Consider the following 22,165-nt stretch of genomic DNA (forward strand, 5'->3'; position numbering starts at 1 on the left):
CATTCCTCACCCACTTCCTGTTTCCTCCTAACCCGTGCACCCTCTCCATCCCATTTACTTCAATGAACCAAGACTTAACAGAAAGAGGTCAATGAAAATTCACTTTATCAAAGCTTTTCTCTCCTTTACATTTTCAAAAACACCACCACCACCACCACCAAAAACAAATGTTTAACATTTCCCTATTCTTTTTTACATCTTTCTTGAGATGGTTAATAAATGATAAATTGGATGGTAAGCGATTATGATAGATCTCTACTACTAAAACAACAACCAAGATATTTACGATGAAACCATTACTTGAACCTGACCTCGGTATAATATTTTGTATAAACGGTTCACGTTCCTCATTTTCTTACATCCGCACAACTCACTGACACGTTTAACTCCTCAAAGCTGCCAGTCTGTGCTTCATAATTTCCACGTCTTCCTCTTCCTCTTCCTCTTCTGGCTCTTGTACTGCATGCTTCCCTGCAGCTGCTGCTACTGGTAACGGTTCTGTCACTGTTGCAGGAGCTTTTCCCAATGCACCTAATGAAAAAAAAAAAAAAAAAAAAAAAAAAAAAAAAACTTCCTTTGCCATTTTTCATTCAAGCTGACAGGGTTCAAACAGTTATATATATATATACACTTGAGCTTTACTGTGATGTGTTACGAACTAGACTTGAGGACAAATAATATGACGGTGATTAAACTAACCACGAGCATTTTAAATAAATAAATAATACGAAATATTGTTATGGTCGTCCATAACACCACAAGGACCGCAAGGCTAACCCCCGCTCTAGCAGGGAAAATGGCCTTAAAATGCATGTTGTTGTTATGGTCGTCCAGTTTGTTCCAGTTGCCCTGTTTGAAGTGGGTGACTGGTGCAGTCGTTCTAAGACCCACTGCCGGATCTGCGTTACTGTATGGCTTTGAGTCACCAAGGCAGGCTATTGTCACCGATGGGGGTTCACCTGACAGTATAAACAGACAGTAGAGATGGGAGACCAGTCTAGATGATTGATGGTTACTTGAAGACCGTGCCAGTCAGCCTGAGTGAAATGCCAGACTCCTCGACGCTGAGGAGGCTCTCTGATAATGGCCAGAGAGATGTCCACTTTAACAAGCACATGATCAGTTTAACTGATTGGAGCAGAAGAAGAGCAGCAGATATTTGCAGGGAAGTTTGTCATAACCAAGTCAAGAAGAGATGATGTGCCATTGACTGCGGTCCGGGTCGGGAAATTGACAGATCGAGTCAGTCCCAGTGAGTCGCAGAAGTCCTTTGCTGAGATGCCATGGCTGCTGGTGTGAGATGAACCCACACCCAGCCAACTGGCATGATGACAGTTGAAGTCACCACATATGAAGAAGAGAGAGTTGGGATGAGTGGATATAAGTTGGTCCATGTTGTCACACAGCGAGACGTAGATGGAGTAATCACTGTTTGGAGGGTGCTGCAGCACACAGATGAACAAAAGGTGGGAGCGAAGGGGAAGCCGTAGCCAGAGGTACTCCAGGTGGTGTGGTGGAGAGAGGGCAGTGCAGGGAGAGTGAGGAAGAGTTTTTGATTAAAAACCCCATCTCTAGCTCAGGTCCATCATACCGGAGGAGTGAGCAACCTGGGATATATACAGAGGAGTCAGTCGTCCAAAAGGAGGAGTTTGTTAAGCAAATTGTCTGGTTTGTCGGTTGAAACCTGTATGGAGAGGTCAGGTTAGAGCGAAGGCCCCGGATGGTTGAGGTCCACACCATTAAGAGGGAAGGCAGAAGGCTTTGGGTCGAAGAGAGGGGAGGGGAAGGAGAGAGTAAGATGGAGGAGAGGGGGAGGTAGCGAGAGCTGTTGACAATGAGTAGGAGATTGCAGAAGAGCTAGAAGAGAGGGCAGGATGAGGGGAAGGAGAACAAAATGCTAGATGGTGATGGGATGAGGCACAGTGAAGAGTAATATGAGAGAGGGCAGAAGGAAGGAAAAGATTGGAGGTGGAGGAATGAGTTGGAAGATAGAGGGTGGGGGAAGGAGACAGCTTTGTGGATGTGAGGGGGGGGGGGGAGTTACTTTGAAAATGGAGGGGGAGAGGGGACACGGATTAGAGGGAGAAGGGTGAGGAGATTTGAGGGGGAAGATAAGTTTGCTTTGAGGAGGGAAGAGGCATCTGATTTGAAAGGGAGGGTGAGAGGGAAGTGTTGAGAGGAAGGGGAAACGATGAGAGAAGATGAGGCCATGGGGAAGGTAGATGAGACTGGGTAGTGGTATGATGAAGAATGGGAGCAGGTGGGGGGGAGAACAAGATCCAAGGGGGAGGGGTAAGGAGAGGAAAGAGCAGGAGGGGTGAGGAGAGGAAAGAGCATGAGGGATGTGTTCTGTGTACTGATTGGGAGAGTGAGATATCTGTTAGGTCGGAATGGAGCCCACAGATGTTTGACTCCCACACAGTTTGGGACACCAGAAGTCCCGGACACCTTAGTATAGCGGAGGACAGTAGAGAAATGCTAAGATGTAAGTCATAGGATATGATGTAAAATATGGATGTGCCTTGTTCTCGGCTATCTTTTGTTTCGATCGGCCAAACAAACATTTGAGTTTTGGTGGAAACCTGGACCCCCCCAACCCTCCCAAACCAAACTCTGGTACATCACGGGTGATGATTGTTGTGGTAAAGTTTCATCAAAATATTGTGTGTGTAGTTTCAGACACAACAACAAATTCCTATTTTGGGGGGGGGGGCGGCGGGGGGGTCAAACCTGGATCCACTTTGACCCCTGATTTTTTTTTCTTTCTTTTAACGCCATGGACAAACTTTAGTCACAACACAACAAATATAAGTTGGTCGCAATCCCATCAGCGGTTTCGGAGAAGACGTTTCAAGTGTTTACAGACGGACGACGAGCCATCACATAAGCTCCCCGGAACTACGTTCCAGGTGGACTAAAAATGAATAACCACTCCAGAGCTCCCACCAACTGCAGTTTACTATTACTCGATAATGAAGACCAACAACAACTGTTGAAGCAATCTGGGAAAACGGGAGGGAAAAGTACTCAAATAAAAGCAGGAAGTGAAGTGATAAATGGTCAACAGAGCAAGCGGATTCAGCGGAAAAAAATACGAAGAAAAATACGTGATGGAGGAATATTGAGAGTAAAAGCATACAGACCTGCAGTCAGTTCAAACAAAATCTTTTCAACCTCTTCATCCACATCTTCATCAATTTCATCCTCATCTCCAACCAGGCCGGATATCGTATCGTCCATCATTTCCTCTATAATGCCAGCCTGGTGAAGACAGACACGAAAAGTCATTACAACTAAATTTTATGAAGACACGGATGAACAGAGCAAGCACAAAAGCACAAGCTCCCAAGGAGATGCGGCGCTTATTGTTGGGAACATCCTGGATGAGTTTATAATTTCTAAAACTTCAGTTTCAACAGACGGAGAACTCGGCTCAGCTCGACCCGACTCGATGAGGGGAAAGCATCTCGCGTGTGACTGAGTTGCTTCATTTTAGGTACGACTGGGCGTTCTTGGCCTTCACTTCGCCGATGAGTTTAATCAAAAGACAGAATGTTCCCCTTCGAAAAGGTATTGCATGTCTATCTGTGAGAATCAATGAGGATATAAAATAGAGTTCAACCCATGAAAGAGGATCTTTTAGAACACGTACTTATTGTTTTTCCTGCTATTGTGCTGGCTGCGGTTGTTGGTTGGGTGCTCCTTCCGTGTCGTAGTGGTATTATATATATATTTTATATTACTGTGAGAAGTATTAGTAATCTTAACACGCAATCATGGACACTGGATGTGAAAAAGCATCCACATTCATGGACACTGGATGTTAACATCATCCACAATCATGGACACTGGATGCTAACATCATCCACATTCATGGACACTGCATGCTAACATCATCCACATTAATGGACACTGGATGCTAACATCCACATTCATGGACACTGGATCTTAATTTTGCTGGTAAATGTCACCCAAAGAAGACCAATATATCCGACCAGGATTCGCACACAAATAAACTTTTAAATGGTGCAAGGCTTGTTGAAGAGGAAAGTTCCTTATCAAATAATCCATTGTTTTTGGCAATGTACAACATTAGCAAAACCGATAAATCAATCGGGTAGGAAAATTGTATTTGCTGCCAACCAGACTTGTTGGATTTACAGAAAGTGTTGCAGATCGAGTCTCTAAAATACAGTATGTAAAACATATATTATAAAAACGAGTGAGGTACCCGTGCTACGCACGGGTGAGAGGCCAGAAGCAAACAGACAATGCAGAAACAGCGAATGCTAAAGCATGAAACCAATAAATTCCACATTCCTGTAGCACCTTCAGTCGCACGTCAGACATGGACAGCAAGTTCGTGAAGGACTTCCATGAAAAACCTACCCGTTCGCAAACAAATGGGTACGTTCACGTATAGAAACATCGATCGTGGGTCCGTGGCGAATCTGCATATGGCGATCCGTGAATTTCACGTTTAGAAAGTAGAAACCATCACGGCATTTCATCATTCACTTGAACTCGATATCTCTTTTCATTCCAAACAGCATAACTCCAATCACAAATGAAATAACATCAATATAAAAAAAAACTTATTTTACAAAAAATAAAAAAAAAAAAAATAAAAACAAATATTTAAATCCTGATGTGAAGTTTCATACGGGTGGGTGAATACAATTACGAATTCAAAATCGTAATTGTATTCACTCAATTCCAATCATCCATTGATAATTTAACAAAACGATTTACATGATTAACGTTTAACGATTTAACATTACGATTGAATGACGTTTGTATTGGGATATTATCAAACCCGCGCATCGTCATTTGTCCACTTCCACATTCGCAGCAGGTTCATAATTGTCATCAAAATCTAAACAGTATTTGTAGAATTTCAATAAAGGCCACATCACTGTTCATATCGGTAAATATTATTCCATCGTGTTTGGAAAAATTGGGAAAACTAAATAGACTATTTTACTCCCAGAGGTCCCAGAATTACCCACCCAAAATATCGTTGCGATCGGTTCAGCTGTTTTTGCGGTACCTTCAAACGGACAGACGGACATTTGGTGAATTATAATAAGACTAGTGGGGTCACCCGTGGGAATCCCACGGGCATGGACGTGTGTGACATTTCGACATATTGAGTTAGATGCTGCACCTGCACATTCAGTTTCACAAAATGGTTACTGCCAATTTATCAGATGCACAAATGATGTAATCTACACAATGTATTTACTTCTGATAACATGTGAATGCATGTGCGTGCGGCGTGCGCACGCACGCACGCACACACACACACCTTGTTTTTTCATTTGTTCCTCACAATTTTGTCTCTCTCTTATTCACAGACACACACACACACACACACACACACACACACACACACACACACATATATATATATATATATATATATATATATATATATATATATATATACTGTATATATATATATATACACACACATATCTATATATATATATATATATATATATATATATATATATATATATATATATAAAACAGTTTGTGTGTGTGTGTGTGTGTGTGTGTGTAATGTTACCGATAGACTCCTAAACGGAGAGGCTTACGTGCTTGATATTTGGCATAGACATGGCCAGTGAGCCTGGGACGAACATGGCCGAACTCAAAATATTTGACGATCCATATTTTTTATTCATATTTACCTCAGCGCACGGAGTCAACGGAATCAGAGCAGGTGGGCGCTGATTCGCTCAGAGCGATCACGTGATGACGCTATGAACGATATGACGCTATGAAAAAAAAATCGCTATGACGATATGAACGCTACGAACGCTATGAACGCTATGACGCTATGAAAAAAAAAAATCGCTATGACGCTATGAAAAAAAAAATCGCTCGCTCTGCCAAGGGGCTCCCCCCCCCCTTCCCCTTCCCCCTCCCCTCCCCCGCCCGGCAATGCCGGGTACTTCTGCTAGTATATATATATATGCACATATATACATCCACACACACACACACACACACACACACACACACACACACACACACACACACACACACACACACACACACACACACACACACACACACACACACACACACACACACACACACACACACATCCCACATCCCACATGTATATACATGTTTAAAGTGTACGTGCCCTTCCCTCCCTCCTCCCCTCCTCCCTCCTTCCCTCCTCCCTCCTGGCAACGCCAGGTACTTCTGCTCGTAACTAATAAAATAAAAACGAAGAAATATCTCTCAGCAATTTCCCATCTGTTAATTTATATATTTTACAAATGTGAATTACACATCCATGCACACGTGAAATGGAGTTTGTTTTTTCATATGTGAACCTTTACTTCCGGATAATAATGTTGAATGAAATAAGAACGAAGAAATATATGTCGGCATCATTGTTGACGTATTTGTGACGACTGTCATCAAACGGAAAAGTAATATATCTTATATATCTTAACGGAAAAGAAAAAGCGAATTTTTAATAGATGTCGACATTGTCCTCGACTGTTATTTTAGGCGGTGTATTTTCGTGTATCATCATGGCGCGATTTAAAAAAATATATCTCTGCATTTTCCCGTGTGTGCGTGAATGTTCTCAATTATTTCTGACACCGAGTCTAAAACCATCGATAAAAATTAAATCAGATGGTGAATTCGAGATAAAATCGTGACGGTGACTCAATGAATGGGCTTTATTTTACAGGCCTTTGAGAATTCATTTCGTTCTATAAACGGACACTTTCATCGGATTTTCTTCCCGTTATTTTTCAACCGAGTCTAAAACTATGTTAGCGACTGTTAAAAATGAAATGATATATCGAATTTGAGTTGAAATAAACCTGTGTGAGAGAGAAAGACAGCACGGGCCTAACTAAACAAGCCTCAAAGCTATTCGAGTTAATAAAATGGTGGATATTTGTTTACATGAAGCCTCTTCAAGAATGGGTGGAGCTATAGGTGGAGCTACTCTGCAAACGGACTAAGCCACACCCCCGGACAGACGGATCACCTACGCCTATTATAATATAGATAAGCTGCGATTATTTTCTATCTTTGCCACCAATTCTATAAATTACAAGTGTATTTTTAAAATGTATTTCTCATTATTATGAAGGTAGATTTGTTTCTGACTTGAACTGTTCCATTCATAACAAAATAGACAAATCATGTCAGAGCACAAAAAGATGCATATATTTTAAGACGGTAACGAGCGACAAAGCAGACATAAAACGACAAACAACAACAGGCATTTTAAGGCCATTTTCCCTGCTAGAGTGGGGGTTAGCCTTGCGGTCCCCCACTCTAGCAGGGGGGACTACCTCCACCAGACTGAACAGATTACGTTTTATATCTTACTTATAGGCTGGATCTGTATCTGTACCTTAACCATAATCTAATTGCCTTGTTCTTGTCACATACCCCACTCATCTACCTAGTTTTGTCATAACCTGTCCACAACTTTTTGAAATATCATTCTGTTCTGTATATCGTTTTTGGCCATGTCTCTCAATGGGGAAGAACTATTTTAAAATTCTCAGATCCGGATCCAGATCCAGATCTTCACCAAAATCTAATGATTTTGTCCTTGTCACACACCCAACCTCTCCACCAAATTTTGTCTGAATCCGTCCACAACTTTTTGAGATATCCTGTTCACAGAGAAACAGACAGACAGGGGTGAAAACATAACCTCCGCACACTTTCGGTAATGGAGGTAACAATGGCGGAGTTTCCATACCAACCTTGCACATCTCACGGGACATCTCCCCCATGACGCTTTGCAGCTCAGAAACCTTGCACAGTTGCTGTACCGCAGCCATGACTTCTGCACTTTTCCCGATTTCCCCTGTTACTCTTATCATTGCTGAGGAAAAACAAACGGGTTTTTCGTTTCAGCATCCAAGGTCAAACCCAAAGGTCCAATATGCCAATACAGAGAACACCACAAACCAAAACATGGAATCTCACACGTGACTCTTCCAAAGCAAAGTACGAGCTACCTGAACAAAGCTCAGGTTTTTACTAAAAGTCTTTAGCTCGTTACAAAATCCATGTCATACCAAGCTGGTTCTTCATGCCCATTGTAGCAGAGTTGATGTGAGCCTTGGTGACGTGCAGACGAGAGACAGCTCGTCGTGCACCGTGCACTTCACGTGCCAAAACAGCAGCCGCACCACGATCTCCATTCTTTGCTGTGGCCCGCAGGTAGGCAACAGCTCGAGCCTCCTCACGCTCAATTCCTTTAAAATTGATCAAGGAGGGAAAGAGGAAGCTTTCGATTAAATATTCATCACTGAATAGGCAGTGATGCATCACTGGGAGTTTGCAAGGCTGCCGCCACCCCTCCCTTTCCCCAAATGCTGCCGCCACCCCTCCCTTTCCCCAAATGCTGCCGCCACCCCTCCCTTTCCCCAAATGCTGCCGCCACCCCTCCCCTTCCCCAAATGCCGCCGCCACTCTCCTCTTCCCCAAATGCTGCCGCCACCCCTCCTCTTCCCCAAATGCTGCCGCCGCCACCCCTCTTCCCCAAATGCTGCCGCCACCCCTCCTCTTCCCCAAATGCTGCCGCCCCCCCCCTCCTCTTCCCCAAATGCTGCCGCCATCCCTCCTCTTCCCAAAATGCTGCCGCCACCCCTCCCCTTCCCCAAATGCCGCCGCCACTCTCCTCTTCCCCAAATGCTGCCGCCACCCCTCCTCTTCCCCAAATGTTGCCCCCACTCCTCCTCTTCCCCAAATGCTGCCGCCACCCCTCCCTTTCCCCAAATGCTGCCGCCACCTCTCCCTTTCCCCAAATGCTGCCGTCACCCCTCCCTTTCCCCAAATGCTGCCGCCACCCCTCCCCTTCCCCAAATGCTGCCGCCACCTCTCCCCTTCCCCAAATGCTGCCGCCACCCCTCCCTTTCCCCAAATGCTGCCGCCACCCCTCCCTTTCCCCAAATGCTGCCGCCACCCCTCCCCTTCCCCAAATGCTGCTGCCACCTCTCCCCTTCCCTTCCCCAAATGCTGCCGCCACCTCTCCCTTTCGCCAAATGCTGCCGCCACCCTTCCCTTTCCCCAAATGCTGCCGCCACCCCTCCCCTTCCCCAAATGCTGCCGCCACCTCTCCCCTTCCTTTCCCCAAATGCTGCCGCCACCCCTCCCTTTCCCCAAATGCTGCCGCCACCCCTCCCCTTCCCCAAATGCTGCCGCCACCTCTCCCCTTCCCTTCCCCAAATGCTGCCGCCACCTCTCCCTTTCCCCAAATGCTGCCGCCACCTCTCCCTTTCCCCAAATGCTGCCGCCACCCCTCCCCTTCCCCAAATGCTGCGGCCACCCCTCCCCTTCCCCAAATGCTGCCGCCACCTCTCCCCTTCCCTTCCCCAAATGCTGCCGCCACCCCTCCCTTTCCCCAAATGCTGCCGCCACCTCTCCCTTTCCCCAAATGCTGCCGCCACCCCTCCCTTTCCCCAAATGCTGCCGCCACCCCTCCCTTTCCCCAAATGCTGCCGCCACCCCTCCCTTTCCCCAAATGCTGCCGCCACCCCTCCCCTTCCCCAAATGCTGCCGCCACCTCTCCCCTTCCCTTCCCCAAATGCTGCCGCCACCTCTCCCTTTCCCCAAATGCTGCCGCCACCTCTCCCTTTCCCCCAAATGCTGCCGCCACCTCTCCCTTTCCCCAAATGCTGCCGCCACCCCTCCCTTTCCCCAAATGCTGCCGCCACCCCTCCCCTTCCCCAAATGCTGCTGCCACCCTCTCAATAGTCAACCTCCTGTAAAATATATAGATTAAACAAATCACAAGTCCAGTGAAACACAACCACTGTTTGCAGCAGAAAAATTCTACTTTATGATTCAAAGTCCTAATTATTTCAAGAATGAACCAAGTATGAATGTTTGTTAAAAAAACCCTCTTTGCTAATAATGCTACAAAGCAAATACAGCAAGCACTTGACAAACTGCTGAAAATATTGGCACATGTTCATTCTTTTATTATGGTGAGGTAATGCCAAAAGCAACGGTTACTGGCATTGGAGGCAGAATGCACAAATATATATTAAACAAGCATTCTGAGTATTGCGCTGCGATACGTGTCCCCTACCGGCAGTCTGTCGTCCGGAAAACTGTTGGGGAAATTACCAAGGGTTATTTATCCACAGGTTCTGAATCGTTCCCAATCGCTAATTACCTCAGGACGGGCTCACCTGTGATTCGCGCTCGGGACTTCGATTTATACACCTTGCAGACAGGTCAGCAGAAGCACGAGAAAAAAGTTGTTAAAGAACCTTTCGAGTCGCTAAATATCAGTAATTTATTATATTTTCCGGTTCACGATCAATGATCGATGTGTATATGTATATAAATGTTGCTCGGCTTGGCTCCGCCCCTCCCGAAAGCGCGCGCTGTGTCGCGCTGTTGACGTTCGCGAGACGAGGCTGAGGGCGCGCGGTGCGGCTTGAGGAGAACTCGAGAATAAACAAAGTGCCATAACTTTGTCAAAAATGATCGAAACGTCGTGAAGTTCGAACTTGATCTGTAACTTATGAGGAAACCATGTACCAAGTTTGAAATCATTAGCATTAAGATTTTAGAAAAAAAAAGTTCGGAAAACTGTTCTTTGCGTGACGGACTGACGGACGGACGGACGGACGGCATGCAAACCTATAGTTTCGGCATGCAAATTCAAAAATTCCAAAAACGGCATGCAAATTCCAAACCTCCAGTGTACACCGGTAGGGGACTAATAAGAGAACCAAGGGTCAGGTGTTGAGAGTGGAAGAACAGAGAAAAGATCAGTCTCTCGATGTGCCATTGCATGCCGGAGGGTTTGGCGACTTTGGAAGAATGACAAGTACCGAAAGGCCACTGGGGCGATGAGCCACTCACCACAATCTGGATCCGTCTGTCCGCACCTGCGTTGGACGTGCTGGCAACGCCGATGTTCCCCTCAATTTTCTCCCGTTATCTTTTATCTGTCTCCACTTGAGTTATTTTACAACTTGCAAGTCCCCCAATCCCTACCCCTCCTGTGTCGTCACCAGGCTTGTGGCGTTCGTGCTTCAATCAAGATAAAGTGTTAAGTGTTTGTCTTGTTGGGAATGCGTGTGCGTGCTCGTGTGCGTCCATTTAACTTTTGCTTTTAAAAAAAAAAAGTATCTGCAGCCGCTTTCTGATCGATATGAAACTTTAAACATTAGAGGGACTCTCCATGGAGAATATATTATTGATAACTCTGGCATCGTAGGTCACATGGTATGGCAGCCATATTGGATTAACGGAAGAATATTGGACATATTTTTCTCTGAAACCGCTGAAAGATAATTTTTTTAATATAGCATATGCCAAACTGCCCTTTGGGGAATATCGGGTAATATCGATGATGCCATCGGTGAAGTGGTATTCCAGCCATAATTGGATGACTCGAATTCCATATGTGAAAAATCTCAAACTTTATATATCTGATCTATGACCCAATAAGAGTGGATAATTAAATTTATGACATTATCGGTCACGTGGACTGGTGGCCATATTGGGTTGAAAAAAATGTTTCTTCTCCAGAACCGTTTAACAGATCGATGTGAAACTCCATACATATGATCGACCAGCCATGGGGAATGTCGCTTGCCTTGGTTTTTTTTCATATCCACCTTTATTGATGCAATTTAGCCTTAATGTGCACAAAAGTGGTTGTTAAATATCCTGATTAATAAATAAATAATCAATAAAACTACAAATGAAGGCAATGTATGTAACATAATAAGCTGCACGGATAATACGGGTAAATGGGAAATAACAGCACTGGGTCATAACAGTAGCGTGTTCAGTTAATGATTTTTGTTCAGAATGAGCGCGCGAAGCTTCGCCCTTTATCGACTGAGGGCCGTTCTAATTTATCAAGGACTGCTGCGCTGTATTTTAATTTTTAATTATCATTATTTAAATTGTATCCTTCCCAGCGTCAAATGATAGTTTAAAATAATGAAGCAATGTTCCGAGCGCAAGCCGTGCTTCAAAACAAGAGGGCTCTTTCTTTGAAGGTTCACACGCAAAATGTCGTTTCACCTATTTCACCTATTTTCTATTTTTTTCACGTCGGTTAGCATCCCTCTCTCAACATTTGGTTGAGAAATGTTGATACTAAATGGAGAGGCGTTTGCCCTTTTTGCATGCCAAGTAAAAAAAGGTATTTTAAGGGCAGCAGCATCAACTTACCTCTGATTTGACGGTCCAAGCCTCTCATCTCACGTCGCAGCTTCTGCGTCCATTCGGCCACCTGTGCAAGTGCATCATTTACCTTTTAAAAGCAACTATTATTTTTACAACACCTCAGATAAATAACACTGGAACTTGCATCACTAACTAACACTGGAACTTGCATCACTAAATAACACTGGAACTTGCATCACTAACTAACACTGGAACTTGCATCACTAAATAACACTGGAACTTGCATCACTAAATAACACTGGAACTTGCATCACTAAATAACACTGGAACTTGCATCACTAAATAACACTGGAACTTGCATCACTAAATAACACTGGAACTTGCATCACTAAATAACACTGGAACTTGCATCACTAAATAACACTGGAACTTGCATCACTAAATAACACTGGAACTTGCATCACTAAATAACACTGGAACTTGCATCACTAAATAACACTGGAACTTGCATCACTAAATAACACTGGAACTTGCATCACTAAATAACACTGGAACTTGCATCACTAAATAACACTGGAACTTGCATCAGTAACTAACACTGGAACTTGCATCACTAACTAACACTGGAACTTGCATCACTAAATAACACTGGAACTTGCATCACTAACTAACACTGGAACTTGCATCACTAAATAACACTGGAACTTGCATCACTAAATAACACTGGAACTTGCATCACTAAATAACACTGGAACTTGCATCACTAAATAACACTGGAACTTGCATCACTAAATAACACTGGAACTTGCATCACTAAATAACACTGGAACTTGCATCACTAACTAACACTGGAACTTGCATCACTAACTAACACTGGAACTTGCATCACTAACTAACACTGGAACTTGCATCACTAACTAACACTGGAACTTGCATCACTAAATAACACTGGAACTTGCATCACTAAATAACACTGGAACTTGCATCACTAAATAACACTGGAACTTGCATCACTAACTAACACTGGAACTTGCATCACTAACTAACACTGGAACTTGCATCACTAAATAACACTGGAACTTGCATCACTAAATAACACTGGAACTTGCATCACTAAATAACACTGGAACTTGCATCACTAAATAACACTGGAACTTGCATCACTAAATAACACTGGAACTTGCATCACTAAATAACACTGGAACTTGCATCACTAAATAACACTGGAACTTGCATCACTAACTAACACATGAAAGGCACAACCACTTCATACCACAACAACTTAATAAGAGACTTTGTGGCCAAGTGCACGTTACCAAATCCAGAAGATGGTAACACTCATGAGTACATTTCACCTGCTAAGTGCTAGAATACAAGTCATTGAACACAAATCACTACTAGTGGGGTTCCCACCATGAACAAATTTTCATTTTCACTTCAAGTTTTTGAAAAAGTTTAGTTTTTGGTACCAGGTCGAAGCTTAGGGTCTAAGTAACAATTTTGGTCCGAGTGGACAAAGATCACATGGAGTCTTCATACATTCCCGCCATTTTCCAAGATGGCCACCATCAAAATCTAATACTGACAATATCTCGGAAACTAATCAACCTAGAAACATGAATTTGGTGTCTATACCTAGGTTTTCATGGTCAAGGAATCAAATAAAACCATTTCTGACTACATCAGAGTATTTATTTGTCCCGAAATGGTAAAATTCAAGATGGCCGCCACCAAAATCCTATATCGGCTATACTTCCAAAACCACTAAACCTTCAGTCATGCTGTTGGTGTCCATGCCTAGAATTTTATGGCCAGGGAAGCAAACAGTTATGTCTCTAAATCAGTAGGTGTATCTCTGTTCCCCAAAAGTAGAAAAATAACCATGGCAATTAGGATCTCACATTTATCCTTTGTGATCATGGAATCAGCTTAGGTTGTTTGCTGGAATATCTGTGCAGTACACGAACTCATTAGCACATTTTCTAGTCGCATTATATATCTGTTGATATATCAGTATGTATCCAAATATCTAAATACAATAGCCATTGTGTTATATAAGTCAGCACACATGAATACATTTTGTATATTTGGAAATCGGTTTGGATAATTCATATGTATGTGCAACTGCTTCTGCTGAATCCCTACTTGTCAGATTTTTGTGTTATGTTATGTCCATGTATACTTGATTATGCTTGGTTATTATATACTTACATGTATTTTCTTTTCGTTCCAGGCTAGTGTGATGGCTGAGACAACGAACTGTGAGTTGTGTGTCCTCTGCCAAGAAAAAACAAACGAAGAACTTGTCTGTCCTCTTGACAACCCAGTTGGTGTACGTAGGGCGGAGGCATACAAAGATATTATCAGCCTTGTAAATCAATTCCGAGATGTTGATGCTGCACCTCACCCAAACTTGGAACTTCCAGATGAAGGATCTATGCAAGCAAATCGAGCATCCTGGCACAAAACATGTCGTCAGTTGTACAAGGGATCAGCACTTGACCGGGCAAAAACACGTTCTTCCAAAGGCTTGCCACCTCTACGAAAACGACCAAGAAGATCTAGCACAGAAACTAATCGAAATTTATGTCTCTTCTGTAATGAAGAAACGAGTAAAGATGACCATTCATTCCAAAAAGTTTCCCTCACCGAGAACATCCATGACAAAGCAGTTTCATTGGGAGAGGATCGCATTGTAGCATGGCTTGCAGAAGGAGATCTGGTAGCTATTGAAGCTAACTATCATCGATATTGCTACACTAAATTCAATTCACTAAATTCAATTCAATTTTCCCTGAAAATGTCTGCTGCTCTTCTTCTGCTCCGATCGGATCATCTGATCATGTCCTTGTTAAAGTGGACATCTCTCTGACCATCCTCAGGGAGCCTGCTCAGCGTCGACGAGTCTGGCATTTCACTCAGGCCAACTGGCACGGTCTTCAAGCAGCCATCAATCATCTGGACTGGTCTCCCATCTCTACCACCTCTGACATCAACTCATCCTGGGAATTCTTCCAAAGTAAATTGCTCTCTCTCATGCACAGATTTATCCCATCTCGTCTTCAGTTGTCATACCCTTCCTCCCGTCCATGGTACACGGAATCTTGTGGTGAGGCTGTTGCCCAGAAACAACTTGCCTTCGTCTCCTGGAAAGCAAATCCAACGGAAGGAAATCTCATTTCCTTTCACAAAGCCCGAAACAAGTGTGTGTCCACCCTCAGGAGAGCCAGGAAACAATATCTCTCCGTTCTCAAGACCGAACTCTCTTATCTGTCTCCCTCTTCCAAATCCTGGTGGCGTCTGGTCAAATCCGTTTCTGGTGTTTGTTCCCCCTCCATCCCCTCCCTTACCTCAAACGGCTACACAGCTGACTCCGCACGTGAAAAAGCTGAATGCCTCAACTCTGTGTTTGCCTCTAAATCTTGTGTCCCAAACCCATCCCTCTCTGTACCCACCATACCCAGTCGTACCCTGCTGCTCCTGGACTCCGTGTCCTTTCCTCCTGACAAGGTGGAAAAGCTTCTGTCAACCCTCGACTCTGATTCTGCAACTGGACCCGACGGCATCAGCCCACGGGTCCTAAAATCCTGCTCTGCTGCTCTATCTCACCCTCTCTCTGTTCTCTTCACCCTCTCTTTTGCTCAAGGTCAACTGCCATCTGCTTGGAAATCAGCCAACATCACCGCTTTGCACAAAAAAGGTGCAAAAACAGATCCTAGCAACTACAGACCAATCAGCCTTCTCCCAATTATCAGCAAAGTCATGGAATCCATCATTGCTTCGGATATGAAATCTTTCCTCTTCTCCAATGGCTTGATCTCTGATCATCAATTTGGTTTCAGACCAGGTCACTCTACTCTGGACATGCTGCTTCTGCTGTCTCAACAATGGATGGAGGTCCTCAATGCCAAACAGGAAATTAGAGCTGTCTCCCTCGACATATCATGTGCCTTCGACACGGTCTGGCACCCCGCTCTGCTCACCAAACTCTCCTCCTTTGGTATCCATGGAAATCTCCACGCATGGCTGGCGGACTTCCTCTCTAGTCGTCGTCAACGTGTGGCCCTGAATGGGTTTCTCTCATCTCCTCTTCCTGTTCAGGCTGGAGTTCCCCAAGGCAGTGTTCTGGGCCCCGTGCTTTTTCTGGTCTTCATCAATGATCTCTCTGACTCTCTCGAAAATCCTCTCTATCTCCTTGCTGATGACTCCACTCTCTGCCGCTCCATTCCTCTTCCCTCAGATCGGCAGTCTGCTGCCTCCTCACTCTCTGAAGACCTGGACAAAATCACAGACTGGTCAAACAAGTGGAACATGTCTTTCAATCCTGACAAATCTCACACTCTTACTATGTCTCTCCGAAAAGATCGACTGGACAACCCTCCCATCTACTTTCTCAACAATCCTCTCCAAGAAGTTCTGTCGCTCAAGATTTTGGGTCTCACTATCTGCCATGATCTTTCTTGGGAAAACCACATTTCCAAGCTGGCCTCCAAAGCCAGTCGCCGACTGGGCATCCTCCGTCGTGCGAAGTCCTTCCTCGGCACACCTGAGCTCCTCACCACATACAAGGCTTTCATCCGCAGCTCAATGGAATACTGTTCTCCCCTATGGGCCGGTGCTCCTGCCTCACACCTAGCTCGGCTTCACGCTGTTGAAACCAAAGCTTTCAGAATTATTGGAATCTCCCGCGATGAAGCTATCTCTGAGGGCCTTTCACTCACTCACCGCAGGCAGGTAGGTGGTCTTTCTGTCTTCTACCGACTCCTCTCCGGCCTTGCACCCCCAGCTCTCTCTGTGCTCTGTCCCCCAAATATTCCTACAGGTCGCACAAGATCTGCCAGCAACCCTCTGATGGTTAAACTGCCGAAATCTCGGCTCTCTGCTCACCTTCACTCTTTCATTCCTCTTTTCTCCCGCCTCTGGAACAAACTCCCTCACTCCCTTCAATCCCACTCCTCCCTCCAGGTCTTTAAAACAGCTGTTCACCACCATCTCTTATCTTCCCCCATCCAAAACCTTGATCTTTTCTACCCCCGCTAATTCACCCCAGATCCACCTTGTTTGGAATTCCAACTTCTTTCCTGGAAGTCCTGGCAGTGTCCATATGTTTTATACCTCTCCCACCGCCCCCTTCCCACGCCCCCCCCCCCCCCCCAAAGCCCTCGCCCTCTCTCAGATCTCTCGATGTCTCCATGTCTCTCGGTCCCTGCTCTCAAATGTTGTGTTTGTGTCCTTCCCCCTCTCTCCCCATCTTGTCTACCGCTCCCTATGTTATATGTTTTATGTGTCGGTTTGTCTTTCTGTGTGATTAATGTTCGCTCTTTCACGAGCCTCGACCTTGTATACAAAAAAAAAAAAAAAAAAAAAAAAAAAAAAACCGTCGGCATTATGAAATGCTAATCAGTACAAAACAAGGTCAAGTCACCCAAGACACTGAAATCACAGTAGAAAATGAGCTACTACAATTCGTCAGTGAAGAAATTGCTGGAGGACGTAGAATCTTTGCTCTCCAAGATTTGACAGATATGATGACGGAAAGGTTGGGACAGCATGAGATGTACATGGACTCAAATGATGTACCTCTGGCAGCTCCGATCAAGAAAAACAACTTGCTGCTGTTCCATGAGGAGAAAACTCGAAAAAAGACAGCACTTCAGAAGAAGGTGCAGCACTTCAAACAACATACAGAGCTGTATGGACAAGCATTCATTATGGTTGATAGCCGGGGTGGAAATTTGGAGGAATTTTTCCGTCACGAATCCTCCTCATCACCAGATGCACTGGCTTCTGATGGGTCCATCAACTCTTGCACCAAGTCAGATTTATTGGCGTGCATTATGGAAGCAAGTGCAAGTACCGGACTATCCGCGGATGAGGAGCTCGTCGCACCAGATGATTATGGGGTCATCGTTATTGATGGTGGTGCACTGATCCACTCTCTTCCTGGCACAACTGTCCAAGGCAAAACATTTGATGAATATTTCACCAAAGTATTCTGCCCAAGAATCCAGCATGAGTTGAAAAGAGCAGCGAGAGTGGATATTGTATGGGATCAGTATCGCACAATGTCAATCAAAGCGACCACAAGAGAAAAGCGAGGAACAGGCACACGACAGCGAGTATCTGGTTCTGCCAAAGTGCCTGGAAACTGGCAAAACTTTTTGGCTAATGCCGAAAATAAAAAAGAGCTCTTCTCATTCCTGTCAACAAGCATTGTGCAAACACCATTCCAAGATGGCAAACAGGTTTATATCACTTCTGGTGACCAAGTCCTCAATGCAGGGAATGGACCGCCCATGGGACGATGTAATCATGAGGAGGCAGACACTCGTGTCCTGGTACATCTTCTTCATGCCCTCCAATATTCATCACTGGGAATGGTCTATACTGGCGACACAGACGTTGTCGTAATACTTCTGTGTAACTTCCACCACATCAAGGCGGTGAATCCGGAGTCAGATATCTGGATTTCTTTCAAAGCAGGAAAGACAGTCAAAATGATCTCCCTCAACAACATTGCCTCAAGTTTGGGTGTGACAACGTGCAAAGCCTTGGCTCTCTTTCATGCATTCACTGGATCAGACAGCACGTCAGCTTTCAAATTCAAGGGCAAGCGATACTGCTTCAAGCGGAAAGATGAGGTTCCACCCCTCTTGAGTGAGTTTGCGACAATTGCTAGCACCCCGTTTCTTACATCGCCAGAGTTGAGGGAAGTGGTGAGTCACTTTGTTTGCAAAATGTACTCCAACGAACCTATCACTGATGACACCAACGTTGACCTTGTTCGAATGAGGGTTTTCTGTCACAGGACTAGGGATGTGGAAAGAATACCCCCTACAAGTGATGCGCTGGACCAACATCTCAAAAGGAGTGTCTTCCAGGCGAGCATCTGGACTACAGCGCACGAGCCACTGGCACTAGTCCCAAGCCCAAGCAATCATGGATGGATGGAAAAAGATGGCCAACTGGTTCCCATCTGGACCACGTTGCCCCTTGCCAGGGATGTGTTTGATCTAGACGTAAAATGCGCGTGCACAAAACCTTGCTCGTCATGCAAGTGCAAAAAAGCTGACTTGAAGTGCTCACGTTTATGCAAGTGCACATGTCCCAACTAAATGACCATGATGGTTGTGAGAATGAGTAATGATTTTTTAGTTGCACTTACCTAATCAATCAAATATCACTAAGAACAATGAAAATAGAATGTTCGGTTTATATTCATGGTATTTTATAGAATTTACGTTCGTATGTGCTTAATTGTTAACATGCATAATTCTGCTAAATTCTGCTATAACGTTTGTTGTGCAATTTACCATTTCGGGACAAATAAATACTCTGATGTAGTCAGAAATGGTTTTATTTGATTCCTTGACCATGAAAACCTAGGTATAGACACCAAATTCATGTTTCTAGGTTGATTAGTTTCCGAGATATTGTCAGTATTAGATTTTGATGGCGGCCATCTTGGAAAATGGCGGGAATGTATGAAGACTCCATGTGATCTTTGTCCACTCGGACCAAAATTCTTACTTAGACCCTAAGCTTCAAAATGGTACCAAAAATCAAACTTTTTCAAAAACTTGAAGTGACTGATGCCCCAGGCCCCCCCCTATACATAACATATTCGGTCTTCAAGCACAAACACAAGAATGCAGAATGTAAGTCACTGAAGGAATCGCGATGCTGGGGCACAACTTGTACACATTACGATACTCGGTGAATTTAGAGTACGGTGCTGCGATTTCTCCACTGAAGAGAGCAGCACAATCAAGGGTAGTTGGTTCCACAAGGAAGGGTGGATCAAGGGTAGTTGGTCCCACAAGAAAGGGTCCCACAAGAAAGGGTCCCACAAGAAAGGGTCCCACAAGAAAGGGTCCCACAAGAAAGGGTCCCACAAGAAAGGGTCCCACAAGAAAGGGTCCCACAAGAAAGGGTCCCACAAGAAAGGGTCCCACAAGGAAGGGTCCCACAAGGAAGGGTCCCACAAGGAAAGTTGGTTCCACAAGAAAGGGTTCCACAAGGATCAAGGATAGTTGGTTCCACAACGGGGACAGTACCGGTACAGGTGCTTGTCCTGGTACTTGTCCCTGTTGTCACACAGGACAAGACACGGCCATTGACGACGGCAAGGACAGGTCTGAAGCAATCCACGAACCACAACATGTCGCTTCAGACTAATCGAAAACCAATTTAAGAAATACCTCGATGGAGAAATACCGCAACGCATTTTACCGTTTGCACGAGTCTTTGACGGACACAATTAGTAATTACTCCCACCTCATGAAAACGTTTGTCTGTCGAGTCTTTCACGAACCGGCTGGCCCAGCCTGACGTTCGACGAAGTCAGTTAGTGGAGGAATTCGTAATTTGTTCGTGGTGCCGGTGATAGCTCGCCTACTCTTCGTGAAGGACCCCGTGAGATCTTTAACGTCAAACATAACAACTAACATCGGCACAGTAAACAGAACACGTCGCCGTACAAGTCCGAATTTAGAGACTAACGTCACGTTATGAACATAAATAAAAATAGAAATGCCATCTCACAAGTTCTTTCGGCGGCTGCTGATGGTGCTTCCCAAACAGACCCATATTTTACCACAGTCCACACAAGTTCTCATCCGCACTGGCTCCTCATTGGCTCATTGCTCGCATGACGCTAAGATAAAACTAACTTCCGGTAGACTGTCGATCGCTCGTGTTGTTGTTGTTTTAAGGATTTTTTAAACCACTTTCTGATGGTAAATATAGGCGCGTATCCTAAAATCTCGTTTAAATGCACATTTACTTTATCATATCCGGTACTTGCTCGGGATGGAAAACGATGGAAAAGGAAGATACAAGTTACGTTAGCAATATATTTTGGAGACACCCCAAGAGGATAGAGGATTGCAAGGCAGTGTGTGAACTTGGAGCACACCAAACACCATAAACGAGTGTTTGGTGAATTTACATGCTCGTAAAGATGAAACCATGCTTCGTCTGTAAACAGGTAAACGAAAAAACATGTTTTAGGGCTACACACTGAATTTTTTTTTTTTTAAGTTTTAAAACGTATTTATTTATTTTTATTTTTTGATTTTTCTCTTTATATATCTATAATTCCAGTAATCTCTGTCTGTCTGTCTGTACGTTTGTTTGTCTGTGACCGCTGTTTCTCGACAACCACGGGTCCGATATACTTTTAACTTGCCAGGTATATTGCTGGGGACCCGAGGATGTGCCTTTTCAAGGTTTCATATTAATCGGACAATTACTTACCGAGCTATGTCCAAAAAACGATTCAACCAATCAGAGAGCAGCGAACGATCGCGTGTGCCGAACGTGGCGGGCACACTCTGCCTCGGATGGCACATTTGAGAGCGTATTCATTTATTTCACGTTTGCAAACTATGTTGGCGTTAAACTACGTTTTACAACTAATAAAAACGAATTTGCGATTCATTCGCTTTCCTGCGCGTTTGTGCACGCGATGGCGATTTCTTTACCAAACTCCGGAAGCCGTTCGCTTTGGACCAAACCATTGCATGTAAATAGAGGGGGGGGATTGTCACCACTCGCAAGCCGTTCGCTTTGGACCAAACCATTTCATGTAAATAGAGGGGGGGGATATAATTTTAGATATAGATATAGTACTAGTGCAGCGGCATAGCAAAAATTTAAGAAGAATTGTGCATTTTGTGATGGAAGCACCAAATTTGGCACAATGATAGAATGTTATATTTAGAACATTTTCAGATATGGAACCACTTTGAAATTCACCCAAGGTCGCCGCCATATTGGATTTAAAAATGGCGGCTTTAAAAATCTGTAACCCTTAGGGGGGGTGGCGGAAACAAATCCTACAGGCACAATTATTGCCCCATTCACCCTATATCTTTTCTAACATCAGTAGACACATTACAGCGGCGATTCTGAGCTCAAGGGAACATCTAGGGGTCTGGGGAGTGAAAAGTTTGAAAATTTCGGCCAAAAATACCCCTAAAAGAGGTCATTTGGTGTCAAA

The 22,165-nt window shown here is 44.4% G+C and overlaps 1 protein-coding gene across 2 annotated transcripts; it reads right to left on the reverse strand.

Moving 5' to 3' along the window:
• Window positions 1–88: 88 nt before the first annotated feature.
• Window positions 89–20,828, reverse strand: CHMP3 (charged multivesicular body protein 3). 2 transcript variants are annotated; one of them, XM_068104920.1, is made up of 6 exons: window positions 20,707–20,828; window positions 12,208–12,268; window positions 8,079–8,258; window positions 7,761–7,882; window positions 3,144–3,261; window positions 89–531 (listed from the first exon to the last, which is right to left on the reverse strand). In XM_068104920.1, exons 1-6 carry the CDS (start codon window positions 20,749–20,751, stop codon window positions 383–385), a joined length of 675 nt encoding a protein of 224 aa, XP_067961021.1. In that variant the 5' UTR covers window positions 20,752–20,828; the 3' UTR covers window positions 89–382. The 2 variants fall into 2 exon arrangements, with proteins under 2 accessions (XP_067961021.1, XP_067961022.1); XM_068104921.2 differs by lacking the exon at window positions 20,707–20,828 and adding an exon at window positions 20,440–20,621.
• Window positions 20,829–22,165: the final 1,337 nt, after the last annotated feature.

The sequence above is a fragment of the Myxine glutinosa genome, chromosome 2 (assembly GCF_964187855.1).
Source record: "Myxine glutinosa chromosome 2, kmMyxGlut1.1, whole genome shotgun sequence".
Classification (NCBI taxonomy): Eukaryota; Metazoa; Chordata; class Myxini; order Myxiniformes; family Myxinidae; genus Myxine; species Myxine glutinosa.